This window comes from Hemitrygon akajei, chromosome 16, assembly GCF_048418815.1.
Source record: "Hemitrygon akajei chromosome 16, sHemAka1.3, whole genome shotgun sequence".
NCBI lineage: Eukaryota > Metazoa > Chordata > Chondrichthyes > Myliobatiformes > Dasyatidae > Hemitrygon > Hemitrygon akajei.
Window position 1 is genome coordinate 12,845,094 of NC_133139.1, and position 21,752 is coordinate 12,866,845.

A 21,752-nucleotide genomic window follows, 5' to 3' on the forward strand; every position below is an offset into this window, starting at 1 on the left:
CAGACCTACCAGTTGGTAGTTTAGTTGGTCATTGTAAATTGGGCTTGGTTTAAGATGGGAGGGGGGGGTTTGCTGGGCAGCATGGCTTGAAGGGCCTCCCTCACTCGGTGTATCAATAAAAAATGAACCAAGCCATTTGAAACTGGTTCTTTATAAAGCTGCTCTGGTGCACAAACTGAACGGAAATGGGACTACTCAACCACTTTTTCCACTTTGCTCTCTTTCTCTGCTCTTCTTTCCTGCGGACCCCCCGGTCCACACTGTGCATCTCTTGACTGCTCGTGATTATAATTCCAAGTCGGAAATGCCAACGTACTCGGGACCCTCTTGACCGTGTCTGCATGCTTTTTATGTATCGAGTTGCTTTCACCCGATTGGCCGATTGGGCTTGCCTAATAAAGTGCCCGCTGTGGCGATGCAGATCTGCCGTAAATGAGTGGAGACGCGACTGGATGTAAAAGCTAAGCGTGCGCGTCATCTGAATTGCTGTTGATTCAGCACTAAGCTGTTGCAAGCTAACTGCAGCCAGGCATTGGGTAATTTAAATAGACATGCAGCGCAGATGTATAAAACAGCTATGCCTGCCTTTCGAGTCCCTGGAGTATGGGCTCTATAGGCTAAGCGGCAACACGCAAGCGATTTTTGACATGAAAGTATACAGAATTAATTGCAGCCATGAATATTAGACTGAGCTGAATGCCTTGGTAGGATGCAAACCCATGTGTCTGTTTCCCTGGAGCAGAAAATTAAATGAAGATTAGAAGGCACCCTTTGTTACCAGCTGATGTGGAGATTTGGTCTCAGCAGTTCTGATTTTCTCAAAATGCATTACTTAGCTAATTGCTGCTGCTTTTTTTTTGAAAATATATTACTTGCACTGTTGGGCTTTGGGGTTTTCTTTCCTTTCGGTTAGTCCTGATGAAGGGTCTTGGCCCGAAACGTCGGTCTGTCTGGCTGGAGTGTGAGAGGAAGGAGGCACTAACTCCTGTTTGTTCACTGATCCTTAAAAGAAAGCTTCTCTGACAGAGCAGAGGGAAGTGGGTCATATGGCACCTTGGGCCGGCTTTGCTACTGAGTGGGGGGTCCCGGCTGCTCTGATTGTGCTGTCTGCTCCATTTTTCATGCCTGGCCCCTGTGACCCTTGACCTGCCATAGATAAAAGATCATTCTGTCTTGGCCTTGAATAATCAATGACTCTGCATTCACCGTTCTCTTGGGGGGGGGGGGGGGGAGAGGATTCCGATTGGTGGCCATTTAAGAAATTCTACCTTGTGTGTTCTTAAAAAGCAAACTCAAAACTATTTACTTAGAAATACAACGTGGAACAGGCCCTTCTGGTCCAATGAGCTACATCGGCCAGGAATCCACCCTGGTCTAATTGCAGGATGATTTACAGTGACCATTTCACCTAACCGTTGCATCTTTGCACTGTGGGAGGAAATCGAGGCACCCAGAGGAAGCAAGCAGTCGCAGGGGGAACGTACAAGCTCCTTACGGGTGGTGCTGGATACGAACTCTGGACTCCAGTGCCCTCGTGCTGCTGTAGTGTTGCGCTAATCGCTTCGCCACAGTGAGGCCCAGTGCTCCGTGATGCTAGATCTCCCCCAGGAGGGAAGTCCTCCGACAACATCCAGACGCAGTGGGAGGGGTGTAGAGCTCAGGTGTAACGCCTTTGTTCTATGCTCCAAAATCAAGTGGCTGCCTTCAAAACAGAACACTAATTTTAACGCCTCCAGGTAGAAAAACTATTGTTATTCATTTGATCACTGCAAGTAGCCCTTGTGTCAGCAACATGTAGACAATTCTGCATCCAGCAGTTGGAAAACTTTTTCAGCATTGTAGATGGATTCTTACATGGGTATGAAGAACCTGGAGGGGGCGGGGGGAAGCTCCCTGAATATTAAATGTGTAGAATCCAGAGTTTTACATGATCTGCATCAGAAATTGGAAGTGGCAAAGAAGGCATGTACAAATTTAAAGGTTAACCTGTAGTTTTTGACAGTTACCAAAAACAGATTGCAAAGTAATTCCTTTATTGCAATGAACCTTGAGCTCTATTGATTGCTTCCCAGCTAAGTAAAAGATTGCCTCTTTAAAGTGGCCTTTACACTCCTTTGAAAATGTGTCAGTTGAGTTATTGTCCTGGTGACCCATCGCTGATGGTAACAGTGTATTGTGGTGTAGCTGTCTTTTTTTTTGTGCATGTGAATTTCCACATTTTTATTTTTCTACAATCTCCTCAAAGAGAAATAGAAAAATGTTTTTTGCTTAAAATACCAGCTCTACTTAGACTGGGCAGCTACTTTATTAGGTATCTCCTGTACTTAAGTAGCCACTGAGTGTATGTTCATGGTCTTCACCTGCTAAGGCCCATCCACTAAAAGTTTTGACTTTTGTCAAGGAGATGCTCTTCTGCACACCACTGTTGTAACATGTGGCTATTTGAGTTACTGTCGCCTTCTGTGAGCTTGGACCAGTCTGGCCATTCTCCTCTGACCTCTCGTTAACAAGGTGCTTTTTAACAAGGATTTTTTAAAAAAATTCTACACCATTCTCTGCAAACTCTAGAGGCTGTTGTGTGTGAAGTCCTAGGAGATCAGTTTCTGAGAGACTTGAACCAACCCTGACTTGTCACCAATAATTGTTGCAAGGTGGTTCACAGTTCTTCCCCATTCTGATGTTTGGTCTGAACAACAACTGACCTCTTGACCATGTCTGCCTGCTTTTCTGCATTGAGCTGATGCCACATGATTGGCTGATTAGATATTTGCATTAATGAGCATGTGTACTTAATAAAGTGACCGCTGAGTAAATAAGCACATAATTTCACAAGCTTGTTCAAATGTAGTCTCCCAATAAGTTATCTGCAAACTTCACAATGTCTTGTCTTTCTACAGCAGTTTAATTTCCTCCCCAGTAGGGTTAATCTGAGAGAAGCAGGGCTTGAATGAAATAATTAATTTTTGCATGAATTAGTGCAAGAAATTGAGGGTTCAGTTCAACTTGTTCCATTTCTTTCAGGGAATTCACTTTACGGCAAATGAATACTTCTGAAATATCATGGCCATTTAATTAATGGAGTACTAATTTGGGGGTCAGTCTCCTTTCCCTTGCTTTAAGCGCATCGCCCCTACTGGAGCTTGGGCCACTGACAGCACCTCTATCCTGGGCTAGTCTTTCAAATTGTCCCCAGTGTTAACCCATCTTGTGGCTTCTCGGCGAAGGTCCTTCCTCTCCCAGGAGTGAGGTTGTAAGAGCTTCAGTTGGCATTTTTGTCGTGCTGTGTTTTTATGGGAAGAGATTGGCAGCTTCATGTGCAGCCCTCTTCGTTTCACAACTGGGGGGTTGGGACCATCCACGGTCTCCTTTGAAGTGCAGTAGTTTTTATAATGACTGGAATATTCATATTTGTCGCAGTCCACTGAGTGGTAACTGTGTTGGCCAGAGTGCTTGGGAAAGTTCTGCTATTCTTGAAGGACTTGGTTTCACAGGGTTAGAAGTAAGCAGATGCCACTTACTTAAGCCGCTTCAAAAGTTTTAAGTCATTTTGTTTTTTTTCCCTTTCAGGTCAATGACTTTCTGTCTGGACGGTCACCTTTGACACTTGCCCTGCGGGTTGGCGATCACATGATGTTTGTTCAGCTCCAGTTGGCGGCTCAGCAGGCTGGCAGCCAGCTCCAGCACAGGCACGTGATAGCCAGCCGGGAGAGCAGCGGAGGGGCGCCTGCCCCTAGCTTTGCCAGTACTCAAGGACTTCATCGGCAAGCGGTGGGAGCCTCGAGCTGTAACCACATAGCGGCCTGCCAGCAAGCAATGGCTGCCAGCCCCTGCCCCCGCGGCAACGACCACCTGCTTCAGCACGGCTCGCCCAGCCTCGGTCACTGCCGGGTCGTTTAGGTCACACGGGGCCAGCGCGTCAACAGCCAGCCATAACATCGCTGCTTCGTCTTGTACTGAGGTAGGATCAATCAAACTCGTTGATGCTAGAACTACCTGAAATGGTCTTGCATTGTTTACAGCCGGGCGAATCGTAAACTTGGTTATTCTTTGGCTTTAGAATATTTGTGCACAATCCAAAATCATGACTAGACCATAGAATATAGGACCAGATTTGGGTCATTAAGCCTATTGAGTCTGGGCTGTCATTCAATCGTGTCTGTGTTGTGTTTTTTAAACCCTTTTTCCTGTCTTCTCCCTGTAATTCTTAACCCCCTTACCAATCAAAAACCTGTAAATCTCTACCTGAAATATGCCCAATGACTCTGCCTTCCTAGCTCTCTGTTGTAACGAATTCCAAGGGTTCACTGCCTTCTGGCTGGAGAAATTTCTCCTCTTAGTTCTGAGGCTTTGCCCCAAGATGCTAGCCTTTCCTGCTGATGGAAGCATCCTCTCCACATCCAGGCCTTTCGGTATTTGAATATTCAGTGTCCTCACTGAGACCGGTCGTTGACCTTAGGGTAAAAGGAATCGAGATGATTGCACGGTATCGTAGCAGCTAGACTAATGCTTTAGGGTGCTGCTGATCAGGGTTCAATTCCAGACACTGTCCGTAAGGAGTTTGGACTGTGTAGGTTTCCTCTGGGTGCTCTGGTTTCCTCCCGTAGTTCAAAAAGACATGTGGGTTAAGGTGGCAAGTTGTGGGCATACTCTGCGCCAGAGTCACAGCATCACTTGCACAATCCTCGGACTGCATTGGTCATTGATACAAATGATATATTTCACTGTATCTTTCAATATACATGTGACAAATAAAGCTAATCTTTTCGAAAACTACGGGAAGAGAGGAATTTGTACCTACCAGTCCTCCATTTCCAGCTAGTGGGGTCAAAAGGTCGTACAGCAACCACTGTCCTGTGGTAGCAGAGGCCCTAATTCAATCTGACCTTGTTTGCATGTTCCTGCTGTGATCTTGTCTACTTTCCTCTAGATTCCAAAGATGTCTGGGGTTGCTGGCCACGTCCTTTTCTTTATTTAGTTTGTTGATAAGTGGGTGAAAATGAAGGGATTATTGTAGAATTAGGAGTGTCGAAGTGGGTGGTTGATGGTCATGAACCCTGGGCTGAAGGCTCTTTATCGGTGTTCATGAATAAATCCGGTGCTGGAGCAGTAATCCCAAGTGTGTTCCCGTGTTCAGTTGCCCACTAGAATGCGGACATCGAGAAGGGTTGTGTGGCCGCAGGACCAAGGGGTATCTTTGGAACCTCAACCTCAAGTGTGTATTAACACTTTCAGCACACCGTTGGAGGTTGAGGGGCTGGAAGAATTGGGGACACTTGATAAAAGGGGACTTTTGTCAAGTTCAAAAGTAAATTTACTGTCAAAGTACGTGATTGTCACCCAGGGTTTTTTTTGCAGGCATTCACAGTAGTACAAAGAAATGCAACAGAATCAAAGAGAAACTATACACAAAAACCACTATGCAAATACAGAAAGAAGTAAATAGTACTAAGAACATGAATTTTAGGGTCCTTGAAAGTGAGAGGACTTGGTACTCTTAACAGAAAACCAGAAGGGAAATCCAGCAACATTTTAAATTTATAAAACATAATCTGCTCGCTCCCATCTCTCCATTTTAAATGCATTAGCATTTTTTAACATTCTGCATAGTGGCTGATATTAACATTGGACCTGTTCCATTGATAAATATTATAGTTTACTTTTTTAATGGACTAATCTTGAAAGGAAATGCAAGGAACAATTCTGGGTTTATTTGAGATTATGAAAGTAATAGGAAGCTGTTTTATTGATGTCTTTTGCTGATAGCCACGTTCTTGGCCGTGGTATCTGTTGGGAATTGTCAGCTGCCTATTTGCTGTGCCTGCCAAAAGCCTTAACCGAGTTGAAATTAAGATAATTTATTATAGAGCTTAGCTGTCCCTGATTAGCTATAATGGCCAGCTCAGATGGGTCTACGAGAGAACGGAATTGCTTTAACTGGTGATGTATAGTTTGCATTAGTGTAGGCTTGCCCTGTTAATCGGTTTAATTAACCACTGAATACATGGGACCGTCCAGAGCCGCTGAGGGGCAAAGACGCCAGATTAGGTGCAGTCGTACAAACGGCCGCATTGTCGCCGGGCCAGGAAGTGCTCTCTATCGGCAGGAAGAAGGGCCACATACCATCAGTCATCTTATCTGTGAGTCTTGTGTTCTCCCAGCTTCCTGCCTTGCATTCCATTAAGAGGCTGAATCTCAGTGGCAGTGCAAACCGTTCATTTTTTTTTAATTCAGATGGGAGGGAAATCAGGAAACAGACTGGCATCTGTACATGAAATCTGGTTCACACTGATTCTTCTCAGTAATAAGCATTGATACATCAATGCTGGGTTTTTTCAGCACATTCTGTAAATGTGGGTGTTGATAGCAATTTGATAGTGTTGTACTAGATGTTACAAGACAATAAAGCAGGGGTTCCCAAGCACTTTTTTTTTAAGCCATAGACCCCTATCATTAAGCGAGGGATCTGTAGACCCCAAGTTAGGAACTTATGCAATAAAGAGATGGACAATACATGGTGAAATGCTAAAAGGTAAAGCGAGTCTTTTAAAATCCTTTTATTTGTCACATGTACATCAAAACTTGCAGTAAAATACGTTGTCCTGCATCAGCGACCAACACAGTATCAGATGTACTAGGGGCCCTTGAGTGTCATCACACTTCTGGTGTCAACATGACATGCCTACGACTTGCTTAAACTTGCTTAAGTACGTCGTTGGAAGCCGGAGCACCCGGAGGAAGCGCATATTGTCACGGATAATGTATAAACACCTTACAGGCATCGGCGGGAATCGAACCTTGGTCAATGAGTTCATTGTGCCAACTGTTTCTCACGATCACACTGCTATATGCTTTTATTTTTGTTATTTGGGCGGTGCTGACATTGAACAATTTCTTTCCCAGGGTGACTGCAGTACAAGAAACACTAGTCCAACTGCTTCAGGCAAGTCTCGGAAACCAGGTGCCATTATCGAGAGCTTTGTTAACCATGCCCCTGGAGTTTTCTCCGGAACCTTCTCAGGTAATTCAAAGCCTTCGGCTTTTGTTCAAACCCTTTCTAGATTTTTATTAAAGTTGTCAAAATGGGTGGTGGATGTTTGGGAGTAGGTACTGATTGAAGGAAGTCAGATTTTCAGCTCCTTTAAGCAGTTATGACTTCAGGCAAAGAGATTCTGCAGATGCTGGAAATCCAGAGCAACACACACACACAATGCTGGAGGAACTCAAGTCAGGCAGCATCTATGAAGGGGAACATATGCTTGATATTTTGGGCTGAGATCCTTCATCAGGAATGTGACATTGGCCATCCCTGTTAGTATTGCTTTTTATGAAGTTTTCTTGCGTTCCTTCATTTGGTCCTTCCATATGGAAAGAGTCCATAAGGCCCGATCCATCAATGTTGTGTTCCCCACTGAGCTAGTCCCATCTGCCTGCACTCAGCCTGTAGCTCTCCAACCCAGTTCTATCCATGTACCTATCTAAAAGACTTTTACATTTTTGCTGATCTAAATTCTGTTTGTTTTATTTTCATGTAAATGCCACCAAGAAAATGAATCTCAGGGTAGTATATGGCGACATATACTGTATGTACTTTGAAAATAAATTTACTTTGAAGTAATGTGCCTGACCCAGCCACTTTCTGGCAGCTCCTTCCAAGTATGCTGCCCCTGATGTCCCTTTCGAACTGGGAATTTACTTTTCAGCCATTAAAGCAGGGACTGATTCCCAGCCTGGGGTCCGCAGCCCCCTCGGTTAATGGTAGTGGCCCATGGCATAAAAAAAGAGTTAGGAGCCCCTGTACTAAAATGTATTGTATAGTTTTCCATTCCCCACATGGAGTCCTCTCCAAATCCTACGTTGTCTTTTGATGGCTAAAAGAATTTAATTTTTTGCTCCCAGCAGCACAGGAAGTGTTTTGGGTTATGGCAATATTATGGTGTGCATCACAACCTGGTTTATTATCTCTGACACATGTCATGAAGTTTGGTGTTCTGTGGCAGCAGTATAGTGCAATACATAATGAAATTTTTCTTATTATTTAGAATTTTTTAAAAAATGGAAAAAGAGGGGGGAAATAGTGAGGTAGTGTTCAAGGGTTCATTGTCCATTCAGAAATTTGATGGTGGAGGGGAAGAAGCTGTTTTTAACACGAGTGTGTGTTTTTGTGTTCCTGTACCTCCAGTCTGATGGTAGTAATGAGAAGAGGGCAAGTCTTGGGTGCTGTGAGTCTTTAATTGTAAATGCTGCCTTTTTTGGAGGCATTGCCTTCAAAAGGTGTTCTTGATGGTAAAATCTTCCTGTTTGTGGTATTTGTCATTAATTTACTTTTTGCTTTTTCTTCCTTCCCAAATTAGGCACTTTGCACCCAAACTGCCAAGACAGCACTGGGAGACCTCGCCGCGACATCACCACCATCTTGCAGATCCTCAATGATCTGCTGAGCGCGACCCGCCACTACCAGGGGATGCCCCACTCCCTGGCACAGCTGCGTTGTCAGACACAGTGCGCGCCCAGCCCGCCGTCCCCTTCGCCACCTTCCCCCAGCTGCTCGAACAAAACTACCTCTGAAGATACAGCCCAGCAACCACTGCATTCCCTCGTCCAGTGCCAGAGCCAGATCAGGATGTGCAAATCCAACGGTGAGTCACTGCGGCACAGTTTACTCGACCATCAGAGGTCTTCCTCAAAACCAGTGATCCTGTGAATCACGCTGCCTTGCGTCCGTTCATTTGCTTGGAGCGAAGCTGTGAAATGACTGATCCACTTCGTAGCTTCCCTCCAAGCTATGACCTTAATATCTCAACACACCAGGTATAGATGCTTGTGTGGTGTAGTCTTTTTACAATGGAGATGGGTAGGCCACGTTTGCATCTAGCACGTTATTGCATTCTGATATTTATAATTCGAGGATCTTTCAAAAGTCAGGAGCAAGGCCCAAAACTTGTAGCTTTGTGATAGTTTTATTAAAGTTCAAAGTAAATTTATTATCAAAGTATATATGTCACCATATACAACCCTGAAATTCATTTTCTTGTGGATATACTCAATAAATCAATAGAATCAATGAAAGACAGTTTAACCAGAAGACGACAAACTGCAAGTATTAAAGGAAAATAATAAGTATTGAGGAGCCTGATGGTTGAGGGGTAGTAACTGTTCCTGAACCTGGTGGTTCATGTGTTAATAGAACAAAGAAAATTGAAAACAGACAGTAGCAGGAACAGAGGCTAGAAGGAGAAGGGAGAGAGAAGCAAAAAGATTGCACCACTAACTGGTCAGCTCTTTTTACCCATAGATAAGAAACATGCTATTCAAATATGCAGACAAGACTCAGCCATTCAGATGCCCCCATTCAAACAATGTACCACCAGAAAAGCTTCCAGACCTTTCCAGAATCGTACAGACATAACCACTAGGAGATGCACTGAACAGCTGCATATACAGTACATACTGGGGCCACTAGGAAACATACTAAGCAGTTACACGCACATAAGTAGTTATTTTTAAAAAAACTAGTAGGTAAATTGTTGAGATGCAAAGGAAATGCCAATTAAACAATACAATCCAAAAGCATTAAGTATTCTTTCAATATTCATTACTTTCATTGCCCTGTTCTTTAATGCTGAGTTGTTTTATTTTGATGTGTTTTACTTGTGTATCTGTGCAACCATTATTAAGTGAGCAGGTCTTGGTGGTGAGTGTTTTCCCCAAGTTTGTTTATGATTTGGAGATTAGCTTTATTTGTCACATGTACCTCAAACTGTACAGTGAAATGCGTCATTTGCATCAAGGACAAAGGAGAATGTGCTGGGGGGGAGGGGGGAAGTGCCACCGTGATTCCAGTGCTAACAAAGTGTGACCAGAACTCACTAGCATTAATCCTAGCTGCAGGTCTTGGAATATGGGAAGAAACCATGGTAGCAGGTAGAGCTAACTTTGAGTAGCTTGCTATTGAATCACAAGGCATTGCACTGCATTCTCAAGAAGCCAAGTACAAGTGAACTTCCAGCAGGAATCGAGGGATAAATCATGTTCAGAAAAGTGGGGGGCCTGATTGTGAGTTGATGAGGAATTAACAGTTTTTGTGAAAGAAGAAATGATTCTTTTACCTCTCACCCTGGTCTGGCATTGGTGAGGAAAGGTTTGGCACTCTGTGCACTAACTCATTTTGGGGGGGGGGGGGGGGAGAAATGGATTGCAACCATTAGAGAGTTTAAAAGAGCAGACAAATAACAGTGTAATTGTATTACAAGAATTAAGTTTTTGCCCTAGTTTATGCCATATGATGCATTGTGGATCAAGTAGAACTGGCTAAAAATAGCTTCCCAATTGGGCATTGACCCACATTGAGGGGAATTTGCGCTGCAGTCTGTGCTAGGCACCTGGTTTGAAAATCTCTGCCTCCCTTGTGATCGGGCTATGAAATTTGGCCAGCAGCTAAGTTTCTGATAGTTATGCTGGTGTCTGCTGGAGCTGTTTCTGAGCACAAAGTGGGAGAGGAAATGTCAGTCCCTATAGTCCAGTAGTTGCCAATATGCATTCTGAAGGTGGAGGGAAGGTTGCAGATTGTGGTAGTGGAAAAGAAAGCTGCTCTGTATGGTGTGGCTAGAGGACAGTTGACCAGGTCAGGGGTGGATTGTTGGCAGTGAACGTAGACAGGTAATAACATTAAAATGTCAAACTGGCTCAAATGGGCCTTAATGCATTTCAGAGCAGGGTGTTCATTTAATTGTTGTCTGCTTGATGGTGTTTTTTTCAGCGTATCTTTCCCAGAGGCTGTGTTAAGCAGGGCGTGCTAGCCAATAGTGGTAGCGTGTGCTTTTCTTGTGCTAGAGCAGCTGCTGATAAAGTCAAACCGGATAGAACAGCCGCCACTTGGGAGCTGGAGGAATTAACAGGGATGGGTACCGCGGGAATGCTGTGTGTTACTGCGTCCATAAATGGGGCCTGTTAGTACCTGGACTGCCTGTTTTTTTTATATAAAGGCTTCAGCAGCTTGTGAAGGCTCCTCTGCAGCGTGGCTGTAATTATCAGCTTTCCGAAACATCTGTCACCTGAAGTGAGGGGTGGGCCTCTTAATGTGTGTCGCTGACTTCGTGCTGAAAGTGTATCATTCAGCTCATACCATACAGAGAAATTTATGAAGGGGAATTTGTTGGTTTTTTTTTCTGTCTTTTGAGGAGTCTTTTGTATTTTTCCTCTTGCTATTTAAAGACCCAAACAAGGCGCGCACTATTCAGGCAAATGTGGAGACAGCTGACATTGTAGTCGATGAGGTCAGCTTCTTGGAACAGAATGAGGAAATGGCAGGAGAGGCCATTGACTGCTGCACACACAGCCATGAATAATTTAAATCCTCTTGAAATAGTTGACAATGATGCTTTTGCACTCAAAAGCAGAAGCACAGTGACAGCCTTACACTCCTCCAACCCCTTTTATTTATAGAAAGAATTCCAAACTTAATTATTTCTTGGTATCAAAGAGTATTCATTGGATTTTCTCCGCTGTAGCTTAAATTTAAAATCGGGCCACGCTCTGACCACCTCCTTGTTTTCTGTTCGTGCCGAGTCTTGGGCGTTGTGTTTTTTCTGAGTAGTTTTGTATATTGGATAGCTGAAGGCATTTCATGGTGTTATTTTGTGATTTTTTTTTGATTGCCCCCCCCCCCCCAAGTTTCTTGTGGATTTTCTGTTTATTGGCTTGTCCATTTCTTCTGATCTTGAGTGGAAATCTTTTTTTGCCACAACTAAAGCTACCTCGAAAGTCAAATGTCTGCCCGCTACCTTTTAACCATCCCTTCCCCAGCTAGCGAGTTCCATATCGCCCTTCTGCTATGTCTGAGGAAGATATTTTGCCTGAATTCCTCATTCTTGTCTACTAGTTTCCTCCTCCACTACCTTCCAACAATATTTAACTCAAACCTAATCCACTATCTTGCACAATTTTTTTTTGTGACCTCAGATCTTGCATCTTACCAAACCTGGAGCTTTGTGTATTTCAGAAAGTACCTCTGTGTGACCTAACCCTAAGAGATACAGCTGATGCTGGAAATCCAGAGCAATGCATGCAGAATGCTAGAGGAACTCAGCAGTCCTAATGAAGGGTTTTGGCCTGAAACATCAACTGTTTATTCCTCCCCATAGATACTGCCTGACTGGCTGATTTCCTCCAGCATTTTATGTGTGTTTCCCTTGTGTGACCCAAGCAACACTTCTTCCACATCAGTATTTCTGCAGGTGCATTTGGTAGAGACTGTTCTTTGGACCCTGCCCTCTACAAGGAAGTTTTGTTTGTGTCTACCTGGATTTTAAGCAGTTGGTGAGGGGTGAACCGTAGGACGAAATCCATTGCAGTAACCCATAATGGTACCAGATTCCATATCCTAAGGGCACGTAAATGAATCACTTCCAATAAACTTGATTGTGTCAGTCTTTGTTGTTGCAATCGGTAGCAAAACTTGCAATTACAAGAATAGTCAGGTCATTAAACCCAGTGGTAAAGAAACAGAGTCCAATTCCCAAATCATGTGAAACGTCATTTGTACCAACTGCCTCTGATAGTAGACCTCGAGGCAATGTTTGCAGATTAAGAAATGGCAGATGGCTGTGATTTCCCCCCCCCCCCCCCCCCAGTGCAATGACAACAAACCGTGTGCCCATGCCAGTGGCACTTTATTTATAGATATCACAGACCTAGGCTGACTTGAGAGAAGTCCAATAGATTCAGAGTCAGATTTAATATCACTGACATATGTCGTGAAATGAGTTTTATGGTAGCAGTACATAATAAAAATTCTATAAACTACAATAAGTATATATTTAGCAAATTTAATTTAGTGCAAAAAGAGCAAGAAAGTGTTGATGTAGTCTTCATGAGTCCATTGTCCACTCAAAAATCTGATGGTGGAGGGGAAGAAGCTATTCCTGAAGTGCTACATAAAGGTGAATTATCTGCTCCAGTGAAAATTTATATTTTAATTATAAATTTGAATGTGGGGGAGAGATTCTTAAGATGTAAGGTCCCTTTAACAATTAGGTTCTGACTGCCCCAGAGTTAAGCAAATTGTACTGCCACAGTTTGGAAATTGCAAATACTTTATCATTGCGCACATTTGAAGATTTTCAGAAATAGAATAAGGAAGAGAAAGTGGGGCCTTTGCAAGAGGGAAAAAATTGCTTGTTTACCTGAAGTGTGCCCCATAGAAAAGTTAAATTGCCTGTATTTTAAAATGCAGCCAATTTTGACTTTAGTTTGCATTTCACATGCCTGCAAAGGGTGTGTTTTTTTTGCCTGTGCTGAAATGGTGAAAGGAATTGAATGGTCAGAGAAGTGGAGTTTAGGGGGGTGGGGGGGAGAAGAGACAATGAAATGCTTTTCACCAGCTTTGTCTCTGACAGATGTGGAGGGCCTGCAGGGAATAGTTTTATCAGCATTTGCATTCTTTCCGCCCACACAGCAGGCAGTTGCGTGGAAGGAAGGTAGAGCACACAGGGTGGGGTGCGGGGGAGGAGGAGATCGTGGGCGGCTTGCGACAGGAAGATGTAGGTCTTTGCATATGGTTTAGCTGTGCTATACCTTGTGGTTTCCACCCTGTGCTTGTTCCAGGTATTTGCTCTACAGCCATAGCCTCTTAACATTAACACCTGTCAACTTTAACCAGTTCTTGTGCTGTCACTGTGCACAGAAACTCCTTGGTTGCTTGTTTTGAGGCTGGAGTGCACTTGGCAGAGGACAAAAGTGCAATAAAAGCATAATTGCAGGTGATAACTTCCTTCCCATTTACCCCCTCCTCTCTCACCACCATTCATACGTTTGTATATTCATCGGCACGCACATTGGGTCTTGTCCTAATCGCATTGACTTTTGCACATTAATCGCACAGACTTCTTACATTGCACATCTGAAGGATATGAAGTCACTAAGGATTGTTTTAACTGCTGCTAATGATTAAGCAGTGTTGAGGAATATTTCAGTCCTTGGATTGCTGATGATCATGAACTTTTTGTCACCACTGTCAGGTGTTCAAAAGTTTGAAGTAATTTTATTATCTAAGTACATATTTTCTGTGGTGGGAGAGTGCAAAACCAGAGGGCATGGCCTCAGAATAGAGGGGCGTTCCTTTAGAATGGAGATGGGGAGCAATTTCTTTAGCCAGAGAGTGGTGGATCTGTGGAATTCGTTGCTGCAGGTGGCTGTGGAGGCCAAGTCATTGGGTGTATTTAAGATTCTTGATTAGTCAGGGCATGAAGGGACAACGGGGAAGGCAGGAGATAGTAGCTGAGAGGGAAAATGGGTCAGCCACGATGAAATAGTGAAGCAGGATGGGCTAATTCTGTTCTTTTATGGTCTTGTACTACTACCTTGAAATTCATTTTTGTGCAGGCATTTACAGTAAAAAAATTTTAAGGTAACATAATTTATGGAAAAACTCATTAAACTAAGGCTGACAGCCTATGTGCAAAAGAAGACAAATCATGCAAATATTTTAAAAAAATCTATAGGTTGTGGAATTGGTTTGGCGTTGAGCTGAGTGAAGTTATTCACACTGGTTCAGGAGCCTGATGGTTGCAGGGTAATAACTGTTCCTGAACCTGGTGGTTGCGTGGGACCTAAGTCTCCTGTATTTCCTGCCGAATAGTAGTAGTGAGTGGAGAGCATGGCCTGGATGATAGTTTATAAAGATGTTAGTGTCAATTGTGCTTTATCAAATACCATCAGGTTTTTTTTTGAACCTGTGTGGCTTAAAAAGGAAATTTTTTTTTTAAGCAAGTTTAACTGATGCTGAATGGAGCAGGCACAGTTTGCATCTGGAGGAAACTGTCATTGTATATAATTTTAGAAAGACTGTATCTCATCCAAATCAAAAGTTTCAACACCTGAAGTTTCACTGTTTTGAGTTTTATTTTGGTGATCTTGGCCGAACATCTAGCTTTACCATGAAGTTGTAACCCATAGTTCAGGAATTTGGGATATTTGAATAAATATCTTGCCAGTCTTCTCGGCTAGATGCAAATGATTTTGTGAAACATGAGGTATCTCATCACTTAAAGCAATCGGATAAAATTGTCTGGTGTGGCTCTTGTTCATTCAGTTACTTGGGGTATTTGTGAAAATGGCAGCATCTCGAAAATGATTTGAAATAAAACCAGGGAATACAAGTCGGGTTGCATCTTTGGAAAGAGAAATGGTTGATATCTCTGGTCTGGGACTCTTCGCCAGCACCTGAAAAGTTAACTCTTTCTTTCTAAGACGTGGGATTCTGCAGATGCTGGAAATCCAGAGTAACACACACACAAAATGCTGGAAGAACTCAGCAGGTCAGACCACAATGAAGGAGAGAAATGAACAGTTAACCATTTGGGCCGAGACCCTTCATCGGTCCTGGCGATGGATGCTTTCTGCCCTGCGGAATTCCTCCCAGCATTTTGTGTGTGTGTGTTTATTGGAATACACTTTAATTTTGGCTGCACTTAAATATAAGGGAGCAGCACCTTGTCTCCTGAAAATGGTGCCTGACTCCTTTGGGATCTGGTCCACAAGTGACGATCTCCTTCATTATCTTGACTGGCTTATAAATTGGCTCGACTTGTTATTGTAATAATTGTTGGTTAGTCTTGGGGCTAGGCTTAGCACTGGTCTTGTGTTAATTGTTACACCTGCTGCTTTTTAGAAGCAGACTGTGGATCCAAGATTCAAGTTTATTCCTTTTGTGTACACCAAAACATGCAGTGAAATGCATGTTTGGTGTTAACAGCCACCTCACCTGGGGGTGTGCTGGGGACAGCCTGCAAGTGTTGTCACACATGCTGGTGTCAACATAGCGTGCCCACAGTGCTCAGCACAACAAAACAACAGCAAAACAATTTCCGTCCCTCCCACCTACGCAGTCCTCCAACTCCAAGGCAGGCCTCTTCGGCCTCCGGAGTACTTGGGCTCACAGCCGTCGTGTGTTTTCTTTTCACTTCCCCAGTGGTTACGCTGACTAAGAACAGGAGAAATTGTCCTTCCCTTCTCTTGCACTGGTGTAGCAACCGATTTGCAGGATCCCAAAGCTGTCCCAGCTTTTTATTTTGAATTCCACCTGGGCCATGTTGGGCTTCTGAGGATGAGTGAAGAAACCAGCTGAGTCACTGCAGAAAACAAGTGTTGGACTATTAGCTCAGGATAATTCTACAGAACAGCCCAAGCATTATTCGTAAAAGCTTTCCTAAATGCCAGATTAGTTTCTTAATTAATTCCTTGTTCAAAGATAATGGAAAACTAATGCAATATTTCTAAAAGGTAACATTTGCACATTAGTGGGGCGAGGGAATGGCTAGGCAATTGGAAACTGGTATTAACACATCCCCACGTCCTATCAAATTGAAAGTGGACCTAGTGGGGTTGAGGCATTGGGGCACGTTGAGGCTTTTTTGAATTTTCATTAACTTGTGCATTTTGTCAAAGATCTGTAGGAGCTATAAGAATAACCTTTAGCTCTCTGTTCCCATGGTAATGAATGAATGCACTACACTGATATTTAATCAATACAATTCCCATGAGCTTCTAATGGAGCATTGAACTTCACTTAATGTACTGGTATTATTTAATTCCATTCAGTGGGGTGTAGCAAGATCTTTGAAATGGTTTTCTATTACTAATGTACCCTCATTTACAGTTGGGCTTTTAACCCCCCTGGAGCTAGTTAGGTCCAATATATTCCATCGAGGTTAAAGGCCAATACTGGAAAAGCAACCCAGTCAATAAAGGCGAGTCGGTAGAGTGGGGCACCACAGTTGCAGCTTGGGGCGTCTGAGTTCAGAGTTCAATTTTTGGCGTCCTCTGTAAGAAAGCTTGTATGTTCTTCCGGTGAGCGTGTAGGTTTCCTCCCACGTTCCAAAGATGTACAAGTTGAGGCTAGTAAATTGTGGGCATGCTCTGTTGGCGCTGGAAGCGTGGTGATGCTCGCGGGCTGCCCCTGGCACATCTTGGTTGGTGGTTGACGCAAACAGTGCATTTCACAGAAGACTGAACATTGCAGCACAGTGCATCTCCTTTGCCTCCCAATGTTGTGCTGATGCTCTAACCTAGTTAACCTAACCCTTTCCCTCCTTCATAACCTCCCATTTTCCTATCATACATGTGCTTGTCTCTGAGATTCTTAAATGCCCCTGATGTATCTGTCTCTACCACCACCCCTGACAGGGCACTCTGTATAGAACTGACATCCCTCTTCACTTTCTCCAATTGCCTTTAAAATTATGCCCCCTTGTATTGGCCATTTCTGTTTTTACACACACACATGTGGCGAGTAAAACTGATCTATTGCTTTTCCAACTATATTCAAAAAAAGCAACCCTGGTAATCCCAACACATCATTAGCCAGCCCTGGGTGTCCTTGGGGAAGTGGATGTGTGTCACCTTGTACTGTTGCTGACCCTCTGGTGAAGGTGTCTCACAGCACTGTTGGATTAAAAGCTGCAGGATTTAGACCCGGTGACAACAGAGGAGTGGCAGTGTGTTTACAAGCTGGGGCCTGTACAACCTGGAGTGTGATTTGCAAGTGTTGACACTGTCATGTGATATTCGCCCAGGCTCTTCTCTGTTAGAGGCTGCGTGGTTGGGAACTATCATCAAGGTAGCCTTGAGAATTAACTGAAGTAAACTGTACGTGTACTGTATGTCAGCATCTAAAACAGAGGCATGGTGTAATAATAATTTAAAAATAATATAATTAGACTTTATATATAATGTCATTGACTAACAGATGCATTTCAACTATAGAGGACAATTGACTAATTCCAATGTATAAGCCTATTTGGTGGTCATTATGATTAATTTAAAACTATCTTCGTATCTAAATTCAAATCCATTTCATTGTCATATAACAGGGACAAAGGCCCTTCTGCCTGACTTGTCCATGGTGACCAAGATCTCCATTTGGCCCATCACTCTAAAGCTTTCCCATCCATGTACCTGCCTCACCACTTCCTCTGTGGACCCCCTCTGGGTGAGGGGAAAAAGTTGCCTCTCTCTCTCTCTCTCTCTCTCTCTCTCTCTCTCTCTCTCTCTCTCTCTCTCTCTCTCTCTCACTCGTCTGAAGTTAGTACCCATGCTTCTTAATTTCTCAAACCTCGGGTGCATTGAGATTCTATACCCCTCATGATTTGAGTGTTATCGCAACTCACAGCTATGAAACAATGTTCCTATCTGGTATATTAAAAAGGACAACATTCCTGATAGCTGCTTGACCAATTTCACCTTTTTATTTCAGGCGATCGACTGAGACAAACGGAAAATCGTGCCACACGCTGCAAAGTGGAGCGCCTGCAGCTGCTGATGCAACAGAAGCGAATGCGCAGGAAGGCTCGGAGAGACGCCCGGGCGCCATACCAGTGGCTGCCCAACCGCAAGTCCAGCCGGTCCAACAGTAACAGCAGCGTATCGAGCGACGGCAGCCTAGACTTGGACTTTGAGGACTCTGTATGGAAGCCTGAAGTCAAAGCTGATATCAAGTCCGAGTTTGTCGTGGCATAGACCTACCTGGCAAGGGGCATATATATTAAAAACAAAAGCAGGACTTCACTTCCGATTTCAGTGACCAAATGTACTCTGCGCAGACGTCTCATGGCTGCACGTGGAATATTGCAGAAGATGGGGAGAGAGTTTAAAATGTGGTCTCTTGAAATCAGGACAGAACACCTGGAAAAATAAACATTTAGTTCCCACAAAACACGAACGCTGTCTGCAGTTCAGGGTGGAGAAAGTCACACGATTACGTGGATCTAACAAACAGTAGTTGGCGCGTCTGCAGTGGCAACAAACGGCTGCCTTACAAAATGGTCAATTATGACAGATACCGGAGAAGACTTGGCATGTACGGACATGAGAATGCCTCTCCTCTTGATGATAAAAGCTGCACAGTAAAGCTGCTTGTTGCCATGGTTGCACTGTTTTTTCCACGCAGAGGTAGCAGGAGCATTGCAATTTCAAAAATGCTTCCTTTGCCTCATTGAGGAGGGTGGTCTATACTTCTATCAAAAATAAATGAAGTTTTTTTTTTAAAAACCATAAATAATACTGTATGTAGCATTGTTCACCAACACTCTGAAAGCATTTAGTTACTGAAATTTTGCACAATTATGAACAGCGTGACGACAGGTAGCTTTCATTCGAGTGAGTTTAGCCAGTGGTGACTGCATGTGTCCATGGCGACAGGTGTCTGACCCTGTGGAAGCTGTTGACTTTGGAGATGAGAACAGTGGGTATAGCTCTTCATCCTATTCGTTGGTGGCTGGTGTCAGGCGGGGAAGGGTTAAATTGCGGACATGAGCAGAACTGTTCCAGTGAGAGTGTGACGTTAAATTCGGTCACCTTCACCCTGCTGTTTTGGGAAGTGGGCTGGGACTCTCTATACGGCGAGGCAGAATAAACACCTTTCTTGGGTTTTTTTTCCCCCCCTTACACATCTGAGCCAGATCATTTAGAGGTGCACTTGTGATACAGTACAAGCTAATGTAGACTAGATAACTTGCAAGATCCATTATTCAACTTCTCTTATTGTTTTGGGCAAGCCACATCCTGGATTTAACCAGTGAATGGAAACTATGTCGGTGTTGAGTGTCCAAACAATGGGGGTTGATTTGGGCCTGGGAAGAAAGGTATTGGGTATAAAGCAGGCCTTGGAGTTGGCATACAAGTTCCTACTTTGCTCAACCCAATGTGAGTGCTATGATTTAGTCCAATGGTACAAGTTTTAACTTCCCAAGATAATAGTCAGAAATTCCCACCTATCTTTTCTTTAGATAACAGATGTTGCATTTTGGTGTGTGTGCACAGATAGAAGAGTGTGTGTGGTGTGGGAAGTGGTGGAGTGTTTAAATCCAAACTTGTTTGTGTAAGCATGCATAAACCCCTCTTGAAATCCAGCACCTGGCTGTTCAGACGGCCTGGTGCTCTGCGGTGGGGGTCCAATTAGAAATGAAGTTTGAATGTGTGCCATTTGTTGACCACAGTGCAAAATGCAGAGTGTGAGGTGTGTTCTTTCTTTTAAATATGTTTTAGAAACAATTGGCTCTGTACTTATCTGACAAGGTTGCCGAGACGATAAGTTTAGATCGTCTGAAGTTGCCCAAGGTCATGCCGTTACAATACTGTGATGTCACAACCCAGTCTCTTCCTCATCAGTGTCAGGAACACAAGTGCCTTTTTGATCCCAAGTCTGCTTCGATGACCTTGGCCTCAGCTGGGAGAATTCCCCCCTATCCCGCCTACGCTCTTACTTACAGTCTATGAGAAGGCCAGTGCTACATCCTTGTCCCCCGCACCTCCCTTCCACACTTTTTTTTGTCTTCCTACTGTCGCTGTGTTTTCCCTGTCTTTGTCATTGAATTGACTTGTTTTTGCTTGCTACTGTACAAAGAATGTTATGACACTTCTACTCCAAGCTTCATAAATTGACTGTGCCTCCATTACGTGTGCAGTGAAGACCCTGCAAGGCCATTGTAGTGTATCAGGATGCACCATGTGGACCTGTCTTGTCCTGTACCTTTGTGACTAGGCACACGTTACGACATCCCACTTCTGTTTGTGATCTTCCTGCTCGTATTTACTGTAGGTTTTTTATATATATAAACATATATATTTAACTGACTTCGTACTGTGTGCTTTCCATTGTGCCCCTATCCTGGTTTTAAAAAAAAACGTAAAGAAGCATTAATTCACCAATTTGTTGGTGAGGATTAACTGTCTGAACACCTCATTTAAATATTCTGTATTCTTGTAGCCAATTTTAAAAATACAATGTTCTAGCTAGGCTGGTGTAGCACAACTGTGACTGTATTAATTTATAAACCAAAATGGTGACTGTGAACTAGGTATTTATTTGTGCTTTTGAAAGTCTGGGGGGGGAAAGCGACGTCACAGTTTGAACACGGCCAGGGTTGATGCAATCTCCTCCGTGGAATCTGCGCCAGTTTCCATAATTCTAAGCAATACATTTCATTGTGACATGGAATAGGTCTTGTAGTTCACTTGGGTTTGGGGGTTGGTTAAATATAACCAAAATATTATTGTCACTCGGGATTTTGCATTTACCTCTGCCATATACACTTGGCAAGACGAGAGGGTTGACGGATTGTCATCCTAAGCATTGGAATGAAGCAGAAAAACAGTAAATTATGTATTGGTATGTAGATAACTTTACATGCATGTATCATTAGGACTTGACAATGGTTTGTGGGACATACAGTAATTGGTTGTTATGTGGTAATCTGAACATGTACAAACTTGTATTAGGTTTTTGTATAGCATTGGAGAGAAAAAAAAAACAACTCCACAGGTATAAATAATAATAAAAGACCAAATGTTGGTGATAAACATACTTTTCATGTTTGTGTGTTGCTTTATTATCAGAGACGCTCTTCAATTTTTTACTTAGTTTTTGTTTAATTCTGTCAACAAGATTACTTTCCAAACACACCGTTCACATTTTCAGTCAAGGTAATGTGGGGGAGCTCATCAGCTCTTCTCACTTAATTACTTACTACCTGTTATACTGCTGGAGTTTAGGGCAGCAATGAAGGTCCTCCATCTCTGGGGGTGTTCAGGGCTTCTTTCATTATATCAGTAGCTTCCTCTTGGTTTTCAGTACTGTCAGTCACGTAAGTCTCAGCTGGAGACTCGGGAATACCATCACGCTCAGATGTAGAAGGATTCTTCATTGCCATTCCCGTAACAATTTTTGCTTTACCAGTCCAGGGCTGTTGGACCTGAGC

The 21,752-nt window shown here is 43.4% G+C and overlaps 1 protein-coding gene across 1 annotated transcript in view; it reads left to right on the top strand.

The window, feature by feature from the left end:
• midn (midnolin) overlaps positions 1 to 21,358 on the top strand; it is a 35,425-nt gene extending 14,067 nt beyond the window's left edge. The window contains 5 exon segments of the mRNA XM_073068268.1: positions 3,568 to 3,818; positions 3,820 to 3,958; positions 6,901 to 7,018; positions 8,352 to 8,636; positions 18,251 to 21,358. Of these exon segments, the coding sequence (XP_072924369.1) occupies positions 3,568 to 3,818; positions 3,820 to 3,958; positions 6,901 to 7,018; positions 8,352 to 8,636; positions 18,251 to 18,513 (1,056 nt within the window). The 3' untranslated portion in view covers positions 18,514 to 21,358.
• The last annotated feature ends 394 nt before the right edge of the window (positions 21,359 to 21,752 follow it).